General features: G+C 34.1%; 7 protein-coding genes across 7 annotated transcripts; all 7 read left to right on the plus strand.

The window, feature by feature from the left end:
- Window positions 1-778: 778 nt before the first annotated feature.
- RO3G_01968 (uncharacterized protein) lies at window positions 779-2,166 on the plus strand (the record flags this gene model as incomplete). The annotated part of the gene is made up of 3 exons (XM_067656559.1): window positions 779-1,122; window positions 1,192-1,907; window positions 1,967-2,166. 3 exons carry the CDS (start codon window positions 779-781, stop codon window positions 2,164-2,166), a joined length of 1,260 nt encoding a protein of 419 aa, XP_067512660.1.
- An 815-nt stretch (window positions 2,167-2,981) lies between these two features.
- RO3G_01969 (uncharacterized protein) lies at window positions 2,982-3,313 on the plus strand (the record flags this gene model as incomplete). Its single annotated transcript, XM_067656560.1, has 4 exons — window positions 2,982-2,984; window positions 3,039-3,107; window positions 3,164-3,243; window positions 3,292-3,313. 4 exons carry the CDS (start codon window positions 2,982-2,984, stop codon window positions 3,311-3,313), a joined length of 174 nt encoding a protein of 57 aa, XP_067512661.1.
- A 398-nt stretch (window positions 3,314-3,711) lies between these two features.
- Window positions 3,712-4,755, plus strand: RO3G_01970 (uncharacterized protein; the record flags this gene model as incomplete). Its single annotated transcript, XM_067656561.1, has 6 exons — window positions 3,712-3,758; window positions 3,812-3,974; window positions 4,036-4,139; window positions 4,193-4,330; window positions 4,386-4,621; window positions 4,715-4,755. 6 exons carry the CDS (start codon window positions 3,712-3,714, stop codon window positions 4,753-4,755), a joined length of 729 nt encoding a protein of 242 aa, XP_067512662.1.
- A 3,205-nt stretch (window positions 4,756-7,960) lies between these two features.
- On the plus strand, window positions 7,961-8,627 carry RO3G_01971 (uncharacterized protein; the record flags this gene model as incomplete). The annotated part of the gene is made up of 3 exons (XM_067656562.1): window positions 7,961-8,009; window positions 8,064-8,167; window positions 8,223-8,627. 3 exons carry the CDS (start codon window positions 7,961-7,963, stop codon window positions 8,625-8,627), a joined length of 558 nt encoding a protein of 185 aa, XP_067512663.1.
- A 646-nt stretch (window positions 8,628-9,273) lies between these two features.
- Window positions 9,274-11,053, plus strand: RO3G_01972 (uncharacterized protein; the record flags this gene model as incomplete). The annotated part of the gene is made up of 6 exons (XM_067656563.1): window positions 9,274-9,342; window positions 9,395-9,490; window positions 9,543-9,619; window positions 9,676-9,886; window positions 9,938-10,140; window positions 10,192-11,053. 6 exons carry the CDS (start codon window positions 9,274-9,276, stop codon window positions 11,051-11,053), a joined length of 1,518 nt encoding a protein of 505 aa, XP_067512664.1.
- A 2,240-nt stretch (window positions 11,054-13,293) lies between these two features.
- Window positions 13,294-14,228, plus strand: RO3G_01973 (uncharacterized protein; the record flags this gene model as incomplete). Its single annotated transcript, XM_067656564.1, has 2 exons — window positions 13,294-13,382; window positions 13,460-14,228. The coding sequence occupies 2 exons, from the start codon at window positions 13,294-13,296 to the stop codon at window positions 14,226-14,228; spliced, it is 858 nt and encodes a 285-aa protein (XP_067512665.1).
- A 1,203-nt stretch (window positions 14,229-15,431) lies between these two features.
- On the plus strand, window positions 15,432-15,987 carry RO3G_01974 (uncharacterized protein; the record flags this gene model as incomplete). The annotated part of the gene is made up of 2 exons (XM_067656565.1): window positions 15,432-15,761; window positions 15,817-15,987. The coding sequence occupies 2 exons, from the start codon at window positions 15,432-15,434 to the stop codon at window positions 15,985-15,987; spliced, it is 501 nt and encodes a 166-aa protein (XP_067512666.1).
- Window positions 15,988-15,995: the final 8 nt, after the last annotated feature.

A 15,995-nucleotide genomic window follows, 5' to 3' on the forward strand; every position in this document is an offset into this window, starting at 1 on the left:
AACACCCCCTATCCTAAACAGACGGAATGCTTGAGTTATGGTCAAGAGTAGAGAACGTTTGGGAGACAATTACTCAAAATGAGCGCCAAAAACTCATAGAAAGTATGCCTAAACGCATTAAAGCAGTATACAATGCAAAAGGAGGACATACTAAATATTAATTATTATAAAATAAAAATCCCACAAAACCCTTCAAGTATGTATCTGTTTTTAAAATGCTATTACTCCGCGGCCATTACATGAAACACGGAGTTTAAGCCACATCCAAGTACTCTATTGCCGTGGCTTTCAGATGAGGTATGACATGCTACCAATTGCTGTACCTAATACTCGATGACAAGCAAAAAACGAAAAAAAACAAAACACTTGAAGGGTTTTGTGAGGCACTGTAGAAGAATATAAATAGTAGACTTTGTAATGATTTCTGGATGGTTGTACCTTTGATGCCGTCGGACTTTAAAATTTCCAATTTCCTTATTTGGAAATCGATAATTTTCGGAATATGAGTGACACAATCGGTAGAATATCATAAAATGATGCATGTCGTTGTCCAGAATGGATAAGGTGTCGTCTTTGTATGTAGAGGGTCGCATGTTCGACCCTTGTGTGTGTCATTTTTTTCTGAAAGTTTTAGCAGTCCTTTTTTATGTCTAAGTTCTTGCTTTTTGTGACTTAACTATTTTAAATAAATTTTTTTTTATTTCGCGTTTCCCCCCTGTTTTTTTTCCCCTTTTTTTTTCTTCCCTTTTTACATCTTTCAAATTAAAGTTAGTATATCATGTCTTTTATCAATATCTCTACCGCAAACTACACCAATCCTGCTGGTATTCATCGTCAAAGACCTGTTACTTCCCCCAACAGCCCTATTGTTATCGTTGATTCTGATGATGAAGTAGAAGAAATGCATTTAGAAACCGAACAAACTTCAGATTTGGATGTAGCAGTTATTTCTATCAATAATGATGATAACGAAGAGTTATTGGAAATAGAAGCTTTCGAAGTTGACGATGAGGCACATAATAGTAATCTTTTGCCGGATAATTGGACCAGAGGTCAAAATGTTCCCATTATGGCAACCAGAACTTTTTTTTTAACTTTTGGAACTGAAGAAGCGTGCATGCAGTAAGTATAAAAGTATAACAAAGCACACTTGTATACAATATTAATAACTCTTTTTTTTTTATAAATTAGGTTTTTTATTAACAACGGAATCTATTATGGAAGCAACACAGTGTACCGTTGTAATGGTGATGAAGGAAGCGTCATGTATTTGGAGCAAACAGGAAGTGTTCCACGTTGGAGATGCAATGGAATCATAGTTAATCAGGAAACTGGTGAGAAATGCTGCAATGGACGTCAAGTTGCTGTACGAAATGCTTCCTTTTTTAGTAATCGCAGCTTACCAGCCTATGATGCGCTCTCCATTCTTTACTTTTGGAGCTTGAAAGTACGACGAATGACAATTTCTACCATGGTTGGATGTTCACCAAAGGCAGTACGAGAAACTTTAAAAGATTGGTACCAAGTTTTACAAGAAGATTTACAGCAGAACGACTGCAAAATCGGAGGTTATGATGTGGATGGAAATCCAATCGTGGTAGAAATCGATGAATCAAAGTTTGGTAAAAGAAAATATCATCGAGGACATCGTGTGGAGGGTGTTTGGGTGGTAGGTGGTGTTGAAAAAACACCTGAACGAAAGTGTTTTCTTGTGGTAGTAAATAATAGAAACACTGAAACGATGGATACAATCATTCGAAATTATGTTGCCGATGGTTCCATAGTACATACAGATTGTTGGAGAGCATATGAAAATATGGTAAACCTTGGAATGAACTTGGTACATCGAACTGTCAATCACAGTGTGACATTTCGTGACGGTGATGTCCATACCAACACCATCGAGGGTAAGCTTAAAATTGGAGTGTAGAAGTGTTTATAGGTCTAGTTAATAAAATCTTTTCAGGAACTTGGAATGGAATAAAAATTAATGTAACTCCTGCCCTTAGAACAAAGAAGATGGTACCTTGGTTGCTTATCGAATTTATTTGGCGAAGAAAGCACCACAACGATATCTTTGGTGGTATAATTGATTGTCTTAAAAATGTTAGCTTTGATCGAGCTCAGCGTAATCCAGTATGGTTAACTGAGCTTGCTGCAGAATAATAATAACAATAAAAAAAAATTAAACAAAGCTCAATAAAAATGTCCTCAATAATGTTACGTACAGAGAGCAAGCATTGTTAATATACTTCGACAAAAAATATCCAAAAGCATTACTATAATCAGTTAAATAAAAGAAAAGCCTATACAAAAAAAGAATGCACAAAGGAATCAATTCAAAAAAAAAATAGCTCCCACATAGACACGCCTGCAGCATCGGAACAAAAATACCGATTACATGTTTCGAACAGGCGACCTCTTCCGTCGGAAGTAGACACTCTAGCCATTCCGGACAGCGACTTGCATAATTCGACTGTATTTTGTTGACGAGCTGATTCATATTCAGAAAATTGTTGATTTCCAAATAAGGAAATTGGAAATTTTAAAGTCCGACGGCATCAAAGGTACAATTAACCATTACCTTGCCAGAACATAACAATAACTACTTAATACTTTACCAGAACATAACAGCTGCTATATTTTTTGTTTATTTTTTTTATTTAAGCACACAATTAAAACAACGCTTCCTATCTATCGGATGATCTCGGAAAGATGGCCAAATTTGTCAAAAAATATAAAAAGGCACGTTGCTTTTTTTTCTTATCTTTTTATCAATTTCATGGTATTTCCTACTATGGTTATCACTCAATTATAAGGAAAGATATGGGCTTTCTACACTTTTCTTGGAAGGATTTTAGCAAGCAGATAAACGCGACGTTGCTCTTCAAGACTATAAGAAGACAGTTATTGTGATATCGCAACAGACAAAAGACATTGATTTGAATGCATGTTGTCAAGAAACAATTGACTCAAATTTCATGGTAAGAATATATTTACACAAGTTAGATATTCATCTTAATCCTTTGCTTTTCTAGTTTTGGAAGATGGATGACATTAATTTATTATGGAATTTTATGACTCGCCGTAGCACTGAAAGCTTGAAAGTATAGCAGGTTGATGACCTAGTTTTTCGACATAGTAATATAATTGACTTGCGAAGAAAATTACAGCAGCAAGAGGATTTCCCCAAGCATATCAAAAACACCGACAGCACCAGCAACAACATGTAGAAAAATTGAGGTAAAGCATATATATATGAAGCATTTTAATTATAAAAATATTAAAAAGAATTAACGAGACCGAACAATAGTTCTAAAGTCGAATACTTTTATTAAAGAAAGATTCCAAGACTATTTATATTAGTTTGAGCGAGACCTGAGATTAAATGACAAGAGATAGTTACGACCGATATGATTTGACATGTATAAGAAAAATTTTATAAACTGATGTAAATAATCAACTGTTGAGATGAAAGTGAAACTTGGCTGTTCAGGGCAGTTGGCAATTATCAGGATCTATTCTTATTCAAACTCATTTGTAAAGATTTAGCTTAGAATGATAAGACTGTACCTTATTGACATGTCAAAACATGACAATATGTATATAGACAAGAAGAGAGACTTCACAATTGATCATGCTCACTTTGACATCTGTGGGTTCAGGAAGAGAATGGATTTGCAGTCTTAATCAGATCCATGGTGGTTAAAAATGGATAAATACCTGGAGCTTTCACCACGAGAGAAAAACTTAATCACGTAATTGATGTAGTTTACCATATCCTTCGTCCTTTAATTTTTTTTTTAAATAGATGTGGCATGAGCGATGTAATTGATATAATGGACAGCAAAGAAGGTGGTCATATACATGCATTGACAGAAATGCAATATCAAGATCTGAAAGAGTACGTCTGTGCAACACAGGAATACGAAAGGCTTTGTGGTGGTTATCTTAACGACGAAGATATTGTGGCAGTATGTGATATGAAAGAAGCTAAATTGATGCACAAAATAAGACTAACATTGGAGTTTTTAGCTAATTAAAAAGAAGAATTGGACAAATATCCTCAGAACAATGTATTCAAAACTTACAACTGCATCGGCTGATACCTTTCCAATGCTAAAAATAATTACACACATGTAAGTCTCTCCTTAGTATGGAATGGATCGCCTGTACTAACAGGTGTATATAGCTGCGATATACATCTCCGTCACAAAGCAAGCATATTACCAGATGTTGTAGCCAAATTGTCGGAAGCAAGTATCGTCATCAAATTTTGGGCAACAATAATCGAAGCGCTGTTTTGTGAAACAGACCTTCTCGTGAACTGGTAAAGCAATGCGAAAGGCTCAGATAAACGGTAATAACCCTTATTGTTCTTGTAGGGGAGATACCATCTCCTATGGTCCTGAGAAGACAAATTGCAAAATGGATTTGCGTATACTTTGTAACCTTGAAACCAGCAATGATATAGTCAGTGCCGAATTTGGCCGTACAGTTAAAGAATCGAAATACTTCCAAGATAAGGCAAAGTTGATAGCAAATGGAAAAGCCCAACTGAATAACTTGATTAAAGCAACGAAAGATAAATCAATGGCAGTTGCTTTGATTTTGATTCAAGGTAAAAAAGAAAAAAGAAAAAAGAAAAGAACTGTCCTTTTATTTTTCATTTCATTGTTGTGTTTTTTTAAGGTCTACAAGCAGAGTTCTATAGCTTGCGTCTTGCTTGCAATGGATTGTATGCCTTGGAACTAATGAAAAAGTTTGATTTTCCCAAAAAATCATCATTCCTTGGCGATCTTCAGGACTTGTGTGGAATAGGCGTGTTATTTCTCTCGATTAATAAAAGTAATAAATGAGTCGAAAAATCGATGAGTCTCTTGAACCTCTTTATTGAGTAAGGACGAGAGAGAGAGCCCATTCAATACAAACTACGTCTTAGAATATAATAATGTGATTTAGGGTCCGAGGTAGTACGGTATAAATTGTGTGGGCTGTTTATCGTATATAGCACTTTGGGCTATATATGATATACAGTCAAATTATTAGTTTAAGAATCTTTTGAGTGATCTCACACGACATTAAGAAAATTATTAAGGTAAATACAACAACTTGATCGACGGGTTTTCAATGCTTCGCTGCCTTTGCTTGGAAACACATGAAAAATATACGCAGGCGCTAACCACCAGCTCAAAACGAATGGGCGATTTTACATCGTCATCACCACGACCATCTTCGCCTTCCGAACTGAATTGGTTACGTCAAGTTTGGCTCCCACCCAGTACAAATGATCAATAAATCCCCTTTTTTAACTAACCCATAATAATAAAAAGGAACAAGAGAGGCCGAGGGTTCATAATGTTTATTTTTATTTAATACGAAAATGATTGTTTATATTTTTATACATGGATAATATTTTATGTTATGGATCAATAATCAATGATTATGGTATGACTAATAGCAAATAGATAATGAGTTCATGCTTTTCCATTGTTATGTTTACCACTGTAAGTATTTACCCGCAAACTATTTGTATGTGGTTGACTATGATTCAGTCGCTGGATTTGGTACAATTTAGCTGTGCAGTTACTGAGTATTTAAACCTTAATGAAGACTATTTATCATGTTTTGACATGTCAATAAGGTACAGTCTTATCATTCTAAGCTAAATCTTTACAAATGAGTTTGAATAAGAATAGATCCTGATAATTGCCAACTGCCCTGAACAGCCAAGTTTCACTTTCATCTCAGCAGTTGATTATTTACATCAGTTTATAAAATTTTTCTTATACATGTCAAATCATATCGGTCGTAACTATCTCTTGTCATTTAATCTCAGGTCTCGCTCAAACTAATATAAATAGTCTTGGAATCTTTCTTTAATAAAAGTATTCGACTTTAGAACTATTGTTCGGTCTCGTTAATTCTTTGTTCATACCTTAAAAACTTAAAACACCTCACTATTTGAATTAGCCTGTAACCTATCTATTGGACATATTTTACATGAAGCTTATTAATGCTATTGCTGTAGAACAGTAACTGATTGTAGTTGACATTAATAAATATAAGTCTTAATACAAGATCATAATTAAAATAAAATAAAATATAAGTTTATTTAAATAAGATCATACAATCAATTCCAATTAAACATGTTCTTTTAGAATATGTATTGTATTCATGAGAGTTCTTTGATAAGAAGAAGTATCAACTAAAATAACCAAATCCAATCCAATGTCAGGAATATTGCTAATCTTTCACATAATTGAAATAACGCGTAAAATAACGTTATTCAAATCAGTGAGGAATTCCCAGAATAAAAGATAATCTATGACAGACATACAAAAGAACAAATGAAAAGTTTTCATAATCATAATTAGAGATAACACTTGCTAAAGTACCTGAAGATTAGAAGAACGATAACAATAGAAGATATCAAGGCACTCACTCAATAAGATATAAATACCTGCCTTCAATTAGAATAATTTTTACTTTAACTTAAACTGAAATAAAGATCAGTCTCAAAAAGTACACAAACTGTTTCTTGATCTTTGTTTTTACCTTTTCTTTTACTTTTTAAACCATTATACAACAGAGGCTATCTGATTAGCATACTTCATATTAACTTGCTCGTACGAACAGCACTGAAAGTACTGGTGTCGATAGTTGAGTACTATCCCATTGTAAGCTCTTGAGTTTGTCGAAGCTTTCTGTTTATCTGGCTTGTAGTTATTGAGGAGGGACAAAAAGACTTCTTTAAAAAAGTCGACATTAATGAAATCTTCCAAGTGAAACGCAGGTTTGTTTTTCAGTTCATGAATAAAGATGTACTTCAAAAAAGAGAATGTATATAACACGAGGGTATGAGCATTAGCTACAAGCGTCTTGAATAGCGAAATATATTGCGGCTTCCACCCAATACCAGCGATTGAACTTTTTCTTTATGGAACCACCTCTAAAGATCATAGCAGTTAAAAGAAAAGAAAAAGATAAATTGACAGCATTTTTTATTACTGCTGTCATTTGTGCTATCATTATCTTTTGACAACATAATGTCACTGATAGAGTGGAGTTAGAGCAATGAAATAATTTTACCTATAACCGTATACTACATGACATGGTGAATAATGATCAAATAGTTCAGTACTTTATAGCATAATGTCTTGATGATTCAATTATAAACTCTATCCCTCTTAGACATTATGAAGAAAGTGCTTATACTGTTGTCATTTCAGATACAATACTACAAAGCTAATGATATGTGTGCATACAGCCAGTTGCTCAATTACATTGCACTCCACAGTAAAAGGTGGGGAATGACAGTATGATAAAAAAAAACGTTCACAAAAAGAATCTGCATCGTCTAGTTTGTTTTGCTCACTTGCCTAAAAAAATTGGCGTTCGTCTCTTTTAAAGTATCTAATTCATTTTATTAGATCGTCTCATTTTAGATTAAAACACTGTATAAAACAAAATCATCTGTCGAAGATCCCATGTCTATTATTCTGAATAAGCTCCCTCTCAAAAAGTTTCGATCTTCTCATGAAACATCTGTTTAGACTGTTCGCTAGTTCGCTGCTGTACTATCCTGCATGAAATAGATTATCTATGTCATGATCAAATTCTTCCTCGTCTTAATCATGGTGCCAAACTAGTGAACTGGTTGTCCTCGTAGTAGTGCTAGTATTTCAATACTGTTTCTAATTTCTTTAGACTTTATACTTTTTTTTCCCTTTTGTCTCTTGAGAGGTTTTTATTACTTTTTATCATTTCAGATCCGACCGGACAAGTACAGTACTATGTGCTCATTGTCATTTATATTCAAAATTTTATATAAAATATTTAATCGTAGAAAACAAAGCTAGATTTGAATAAAAAAAATACCTCCAGCTGTCGTTTAATTCAAAGACTGTGGCTTATTTCACACCTTTCTTTTTCTTTTGATTAAGTATACATATACCATATGCCTCCAAAAAAAGCAAGAAAGCCACTCAATCCTTTACAAAGAAAGCGTAAGTTCTTCTTACAGTAGAATTTTTTTCTTTTCTTTACCTTTATTTCTGTAGAATTAAAACGAAAAAAGGAATTGATTCACAAAGCTGCCGTGAAAAGTCAATATTATAAAGCACTTAAAAAAGACGACGACGATACACCCGATTATGTGAAGGAGGTTAGGAGGATCTTTCTACTACATTGTCGATGATCTCATTTTTTCTTGAATTTAGATCTTTGGTGCACAAGAACGAACAATTGACAAAAATGGGAATGTGGTAGAATTAGAAAAGACAGTAGAAGATGAAGAATCTGATATGGAATCTGGAGAGGAAGAAAGTGAAGAAGAAAACACATCAAAAAACAAGCGTCAAAGGATGATTGATGCAACAGCTAAACAGCATAAGCCAAATCCATTTAAAGCAGAAATAGAAGAGAGAGAAAGACGTAAAAAGGAAAGTGAGGAGGAAAGGAAAGCAAGAGTAGAACGATACAAGAAACAAAAGGAAGAAAGACATACGTATTATAAAGATAGAAGTGATAAGCGTAGAAAAATGCTGGCAAAAACTAAATCGGGTCAACCAAAGATGGCAGCAAGAATGGATGTTTTATTGGAAAAGATTCAAAAGGAAGCTTGATCTGAGAAGAGTAGCACCAACCATTTGTTACACGTACAAGTGCACATATTTTGGAATAAATGTTTTCTGTCTCATAACATCTTTGGGTGCTTTCAACAAATCAGTTGAATTATGCAAATTAAAAACTTCACTAAGAAGATCGCATAAACTTTTATTTTTTTTTTGTTTTCAAAAGAGGAACGCGTTATACATATAAATAACAAGGATCAATAATGAAACAAAATATTTCAAAGAAATCCGAAAAAGGGTTCATTATTGTTATTCTCCCAGTGTATCCCGTTCGTTTTGTATCTTTTTTCCACCACTTTCCTTTGTGTAACAGAAGAAGTTTTGCTTAAATTCTGGATCTATTTAAATAATGAAATCATAGCAGGTTTAGTATGCCTTTTTCTTGTGAAGAAGCATGTCGCAAACGGTAATTTTATCATTGTATACTTCAAATAGAGTTCAAGTAAACAATTAAAATAAAAATATAGATTCATCACTGCAAAAAAAAAGAATTGTATGATTTTTATTTATTCTCAAAAGCAAAGAGCGTAGATGACGGACTTTTAATGCTGTTTAGACAATATTTTTATAAATAATCGCTTTAATCCCTGTATCTTTTTTCTTTTCCTTTCTTATATAAACAGCTTTTGTATACACGATGTCTTACGCTAGAAAGCCCTCCTCTGTTGGTAACGATCGACACCATCCTCACACTCTCTCCACACTTGTAAGTGTATACACGCGTCATAATCTGTATAGGTATGAATAACACATCATAGGATTTCCAAGGTGCGAGTTCTGCTGCTGCAGCAAAAGCTATGAAATCAGAGCTAAGTAAGTTGAGCTCCCAAATTGAAAATGAAGAAGAAAGAAAGGTAAGCAAACAAATGAAAATGTGAAAAAAAAGATATTAAATACGTGTTATAGTTCTTCACTCAAGAAATGGATGGCTTCTATATGCTTTTTACTCGTTATTTAGATGAGAAAGCCAAAGGAAAGAAACTGTAAGTCAAATAGTGGGATAGTATTATGCTGATATGTGACAACTTGTCTTTAATAGTGAATGGGAAAAGATTCAAACACCTTCCAGTGAACAAATTGTACCTTATTCTACTATGTCTGAATGTACATCCACTAGTGATCTTGAAAAATTGGCTGTATTGAAGTTGAATGGCGGTTTGGGCACCACAATGGGCTGCGTTGGTCCTAAATCTGCTATTGAAGTACGTGATGGTATGACGTTTTTGGATTTAAGTGTTCGACAAATTGAGGTAATAAGACAAACTATTGGTTCGGTAGGAAATACTGATAGGCGAAAGTAGTATCTGAATAAGAAGAATGACGTGAGCGTTCCCTTCATTCTTATGAACTCCTTTAATACAGATGAAGATACAAAGCGTATTGTTCAGAAGTATGCTAGTCACAATGTTGATATCATCACTTTTAATCAAAGCCGTCATCCTCGTATCAACAAGGAATCTATGCTTCCTGTTGCCCGTTCTCCTAACTCCCCTATTGAACAATGGTAATTATAAAAGAATACTGCGCGTGAAATAAAGCTCTAATCTTTCATAAGGTATCCTCCTGGTCATGGTGACTTGTATGAATCCATTTATAACTCTGGTCTCCTTGATCAATTAATTTCTCAAGGCAAGGAATATTTGTTTGTCTCTAATGTGGATAACTTGGGCGCCACAGTAGACCTCAACATCTTGCATCACATGGTTGAAAGTGGTGCTGAATTCATCATGGAAGTCACTGATAAGACTAAGGCTGATATTAAAGGTGGTACACTTGTGGATGATGATGGTCATATTCGTCTTTTGGAAATTGCTCAAGTACCTGACGAACATGTTGAGGACTTTAAGTCTGTCAAAAAATTCAAGATTTTCAATACAAATAACTTGTGGATCAACTTGAAGGCCATTAAGCGTGTCATGGAGGAAGAGGCTATGGATTTAGAAATTATTGTAAATAATAAGACAACTCCTCAAGGTGAAAAGGTCATTCAATTAGAAACAGCAGTGGGTGCTGCTATTAAGCACTTTAAAAATGCTCATGGAGTCAATGTACCTCGTACTCGTTTCCTACCTGTCAAGTCTACCTCTGACTTGTTCTTGGTTACATCTAACTTGTATTCGCTTGTCCATGGTCAATTAGAGATAAATCCTGATCGTATGTTTAATAATGTACCATTAGTTAAATTGGGTGATCATTTTAAGAAAGTCAGTGACTTTTTGACTCGATTCAAGACGATTCCCAAGATTTTGGAATTGGATCACCTTACAGTGACTGGTGATGTTTGTTTTGGATCCAAGGTTGAACTTCGTGGTACTGTCATTATTGTAGCTAATCACGGTGAGCATATTGATATTCCTTCTGGCACTATCTTGGAAAACAAGGTTGTTACTGGTTGCTTGCGTATTCTCGATCACTAAGTTGCATCTTTGCCTCTTCATTTTATATTTGCATTTTATTAATAAAAACATTTTTCACCTTGTAATTTTCAACAAAAACTTGTTCAGATTTCTCTGTTCACAATCTCACAAAGCATTTAAGGAGCTTACTTGTTGCAGTCTTGTACATATTACTCTAAATACATAAAGAAAAGAATGTACTGTCCATTCTATAAACTCCGAATATCTCATTCATGAATGGGATCAGTAACTGGGATCAAAGAGAATATTAAGTCCTTAGAATGCTTTAGATAATCCTTTTTTTTTCGTTTCTAGATAATATAATCAAGTAAATTTAACCTAATATCTTTATTTGTGTGGCCTAAATTGTCATTTTACATGATCAAACTACTCAAGACAAATAACCCTGGCTGCTTGAACTCAAATTCTCTTCGAAGGCACTGTCCAACACGTCAAATTCTTTTTCTAGCACCAGACACCTTTGAAAAATATCATAAAGTCATATCATTTTAATTTGTTTTGGGATGAGGATTCTTGGTTTTAAATATTACAATGTCAAAATGGTGTAAAAAAATTAATATCATCTGGGACTAGACTCACGTAGGATTGAGAAAATGTGTTTTCGATTACCACATCCTGACATTCCTTTAAGGTATGAGATATGAATAAACCCAATAATGAAGCATGTATGTTCGTTTAGAGGGGATTTTTAATTAAATTAGCACATCTTCAGGGTATTCTCATATAGTTGATTTTTACTGCAGCTCACAGTGTTATAAGAACAAATTTCAATCATAGAATAAAGGATAACCTTTTAGTCTTTTTGTTCTTGGATTTATTCATAGCTTTAAATATGCTCGTACTAACAAAGATAAATGCATCAACAGTCATCTTTATGTTATTTTTTCATTGTAATTGGCATCAATAACAAAGACGAGATGACAAGCAACAACAGAACGAACGAAAATTGGTTGTTACCAAACCGCAGTCGATCATTACATACAAAGATTAAGATCTCGCATTTTTGAAATTGATTTCAAGGTATTGGTCATGATCGTGCTTACAAACTATGTGGCCCTCATAGTCCTTACAGTGATTCCACTGTCAATTGGACGATTTTTTGTTTAAGCATAACCTTTTATTTAAGGTCCAATTGAGCTCATAAAATTAAAATATACAAATATCCACTCGAACCAGGTCGATTATTTAGGACGTTAATGCTAAGAAAAATCCCTTTAGGGTCAAGGGTAAAAAATGTAGAGACATCAGAAGAAAATTAGAGGAACTGAAGGTCATACGAAATGCTTCTGACTATGTGAGTGCTTGATAAGGATCAAAAGACGTAACGGGAGCCTACTCATAAGGAATAGCAATGGGCCTTTTATAGTTTCGGGCATAAATAAGCATCGGTGCATAGTAAGGTAGTTAATATCATGATTCTTTGAGAGGAGCTGTGTAGGATGCTTGGAGCATGGTCTAGGCTTTCCACCGGGTAGCTAGCCTAATCTCCAACCTATACAGCGACTACATTCTGAATTGGATACAGGTAGCCACATGATGAGTCCATAGACATAACTTGGAGTTTTGGTTCTGCGACTTAATTTCCTTTTTCGGACCAAATTGCGTTTAAAAATCCAATCAATTTTTCTCTAAAGTCCGACCACCTTTTTCGAAAAGAGTGCTCAAGTGGCAATAGAACGACTGTATGAATTCACTATCTAACTTTCAAATTCCCGATGTTTGGGAAGTAAAGGTAATATAATAAGAGCACGCTTTAACCTTTGAAATTAACATAAATGCATTTTTATAGGATGTCATCAATAAAGTGTAAAGGATAAAAAGAGAAAATAGAGACAAGTTATATAATGTTTTTTTTGTAGCAAAAATGTTATGCTAAACTATACTGAAATGGAAGCAAAAGTTCATGAAGCGACTAATAATGAACGTTGGGGTGCCTCAACAACCCTCTTGCAGGAAATTGCCCAAGGAACTCATAATTAGTAATACAGTTGAAAACGATAAATTGATGTCAGAAAACTCACTTTTTCTTTTAGTCAATACTTTAATGAAATTATGCCTACAATTTATAAACGATTTACTGAAAAGGAACCTAAACAATGGCGTCAAATATACAAGGTAGAGTTATAATATAAATTATAGGGGAAAATACTTATTGTCAAGAGAAGGCTTTGGTTTTGTTAGAATATTTAATAAAAAATGGATCAGAAAGGGTAGTAGATGATGCTCGTGCTCATGCTTCCATGATTAAAATTATGAAGAATTTCTATTATATTGACGAAACTGGAAAGGACGAGGGATTAAACGGTAACTTCAAAATTTGGTTATACAAGTAAAATTGCATATTAAAATCAATGCAGTTCGAAACCGAGCCAAAGAAATTATTGAATTATTAGCAGATACTGAAAGGATTAGAACAGAAAGACAACTGGCTAAAAAGAACCGTAACAAGTATGTAGGTGTTGGATCTGAATCCATGTCGCTAGGCTCAAGATATATGGGTTTTGGAAGCGACTCAAACCATGGCATTAGCTTTAATGGCGATGCTTTAAATTTTAGTGAATTAAGACCCTATTCTTCTCAAGGAAAATACGACGAGGAAGATGATTTCGATTCATTTTCTTCTTCAGCAAACAACAATACAAGAAAAGAATCAAAAGAAGATGTCAATAAAGATGATGATGATGACGATGATTGGGGAGAGTTCACTTGCGGTGGTGTTGTCGAAGAAGGAGAAAAGGAACAGACAAAGGCTGCAGATGATGATTTTGCTGATTTCCAATTTGCTGTTGCAAACACTAAAACACAAAAGAATGACTTGTTTGATCTCCTGGGTGATGATGGCAGTAACAGCATTCAGCCACCCATGAATATCACATCACCACAAACATTGAATAATCATCAGACACAAGCAAAAACTGAAACGCATGTTCAGAAAGCTACTCCAAGTGCACCTGCAGGTATGTGGGCACAGGCCTCGAGCTTTGTATCTCTTGATTCGCTTGGTAAAACAACCAGTTCAACCTCAACAACAGCAAATGTTTCCATGAACTCTCTAAAGTCTAACAGTGCTCAGAATGATTGGAATAATTGGGCAACGAGTAATGCAAAGCCATCAAGTAATACAACTGTAACAACAGCAAAACCATCCCCTTTTGACGATCTTTTATCTTTATAAAGCAATAAAAACTCATTAAATAGAAAAAAAGAGAAAAACTAATAACAACTGTAAGCTTCACAGGTGTAACATAGTTGTTGTTGGCGTTGTACCCATACAAATAAAAGTGAATTTAGCTTTGTGCATGTTGGATAAATTGTCATCCAAACGTCAATGAGGTCGTGCACCCGTTTTTATAATTGCTGTCAATTTATTTCTCGCAAACTTTATCCTTCTTTCCTTTCCCCTAACTTTCTTTTTAAATCTTTTATGTAGCAACCAGAAAGCCTAAATCTGTTAAAGGGAATTCTAGTCAAGAGAGAGGATAAATAAACCGGCTGAATTTTGCATATACGAGTGTTCAACCTATTTTCTGATACTAGATCTTTTGTACCCAGTATGGTTGAAATGGTGATATTTAACCAAAACGAAAACTGCCATCTTCTGTCATATATGTAAAGCCGCTTTCTTTGTTTGAACAGCAAATAAGCGTTTTTAGATATATTCAAGGGTGCTGAAGGAAGCTTCACTTTCTCTTCCTAAATTATTACATTTCTTTGTCTTTTCGTTGTGGCTACAGTCACAAGAAGTATAATACAGTGCAATTTCGATGGCAGAACTCAATAGAATGATAGAAATCTGCATGTATTAAAATTGTCCAGATAAATTCATTTGAATTAGAAGGCGACTATACCAATGATGAACTGAGATAGTTATTGATAACATTAAAAGATACACCACGCATCCTCATTTGTACTAGATGAAAAACTAGAACTGCTTTTCAATGATTAGCTTGATAATCAACAGTATTGTATATTATACAAATGTATAATACATAATAACTGATATGAAAAATCGTTTACTAAACATGTACATTGAACTATCAACCGTGAATTTACCTGTTGAGTGTGTATGCCAGCCATTAGAAAATAGTCATTTATGTTTTCATAAAAGCAAGCAGACAAAGACAGTCAATATATGTAGCCATATGAAATCTGTTTATCGCAAGAGATTGTAACGTTTACTCTAATTCTAAATTTCGAATGCTTCACTTTTTGTAAGAGTTGCTTATTGGTTTATATGATGATATCCAATCAGAGATGAATGTCATTCTGATCTCAAATTTTGTACCAATCGTTCCAGAAAAACTCCGGAAAACCTATAAAATGTTTCTGCTTCCCGCCAACATTTTTTTTTCTTTTTTTTTTTATTAATAATCCTGCAATGTCACAAAATCTTATTAACGCCAACCCAACAGTTTACAATACCAAAACTATTGTTCGTAAAGAGACAGAAGCAGAGCTTGACGATAATATTGAGGATCCCATTGACGCTCAAGAGATCTTTGACCTCATTCGTTCCATTTCTGATCCCGAGCATCCTTTGACACTCGAACAACTGAATGTAACACAGTTCAATCATATTGAAGTAGATAATGAAAAAAACAAGGTCCTGATTGAATTTACGCCTACTATTCCTCACTGTTCAATGGCAACCTTAATTGGTTTATGTATCAGAGTGCGTTTGTTGCGTAGTTTGCCTGATCGATTTAAGGTAGTTATCTAATTATTATTATAATTTAGACAGTATAATAACATCTTTTTGTTAGGTTGATATCAAAGTACGTAAAGGGACTCATCAATCCGAAGGAGCGGTTAATAAGCAATTGAATGATAAAGAAAGAGTAGCAGCTGCATTAGAAAATAATCATTTATTAGAAGTTGTAAATCAATGTTTAGCTACTGCAAGTCTTCGTGGTATGGAAGTTGCTGTAAACTAAAGAGAGAA

Source organism: Rhizopus delemar, genomic scaffold, assembly GCF_000149305.1.
Source record: "Rhizopus delemar RA 99-880 supercont3.1 genomic scaffold, whole genome shotgun sequence".
NCBI classification, from domain to species: Eukaryota; Fungi; Mucoromycota; class Mucoromycetes; order Mucorales; family Rhizopodaceae; genus Rhizopus; species Rhizopus delemar.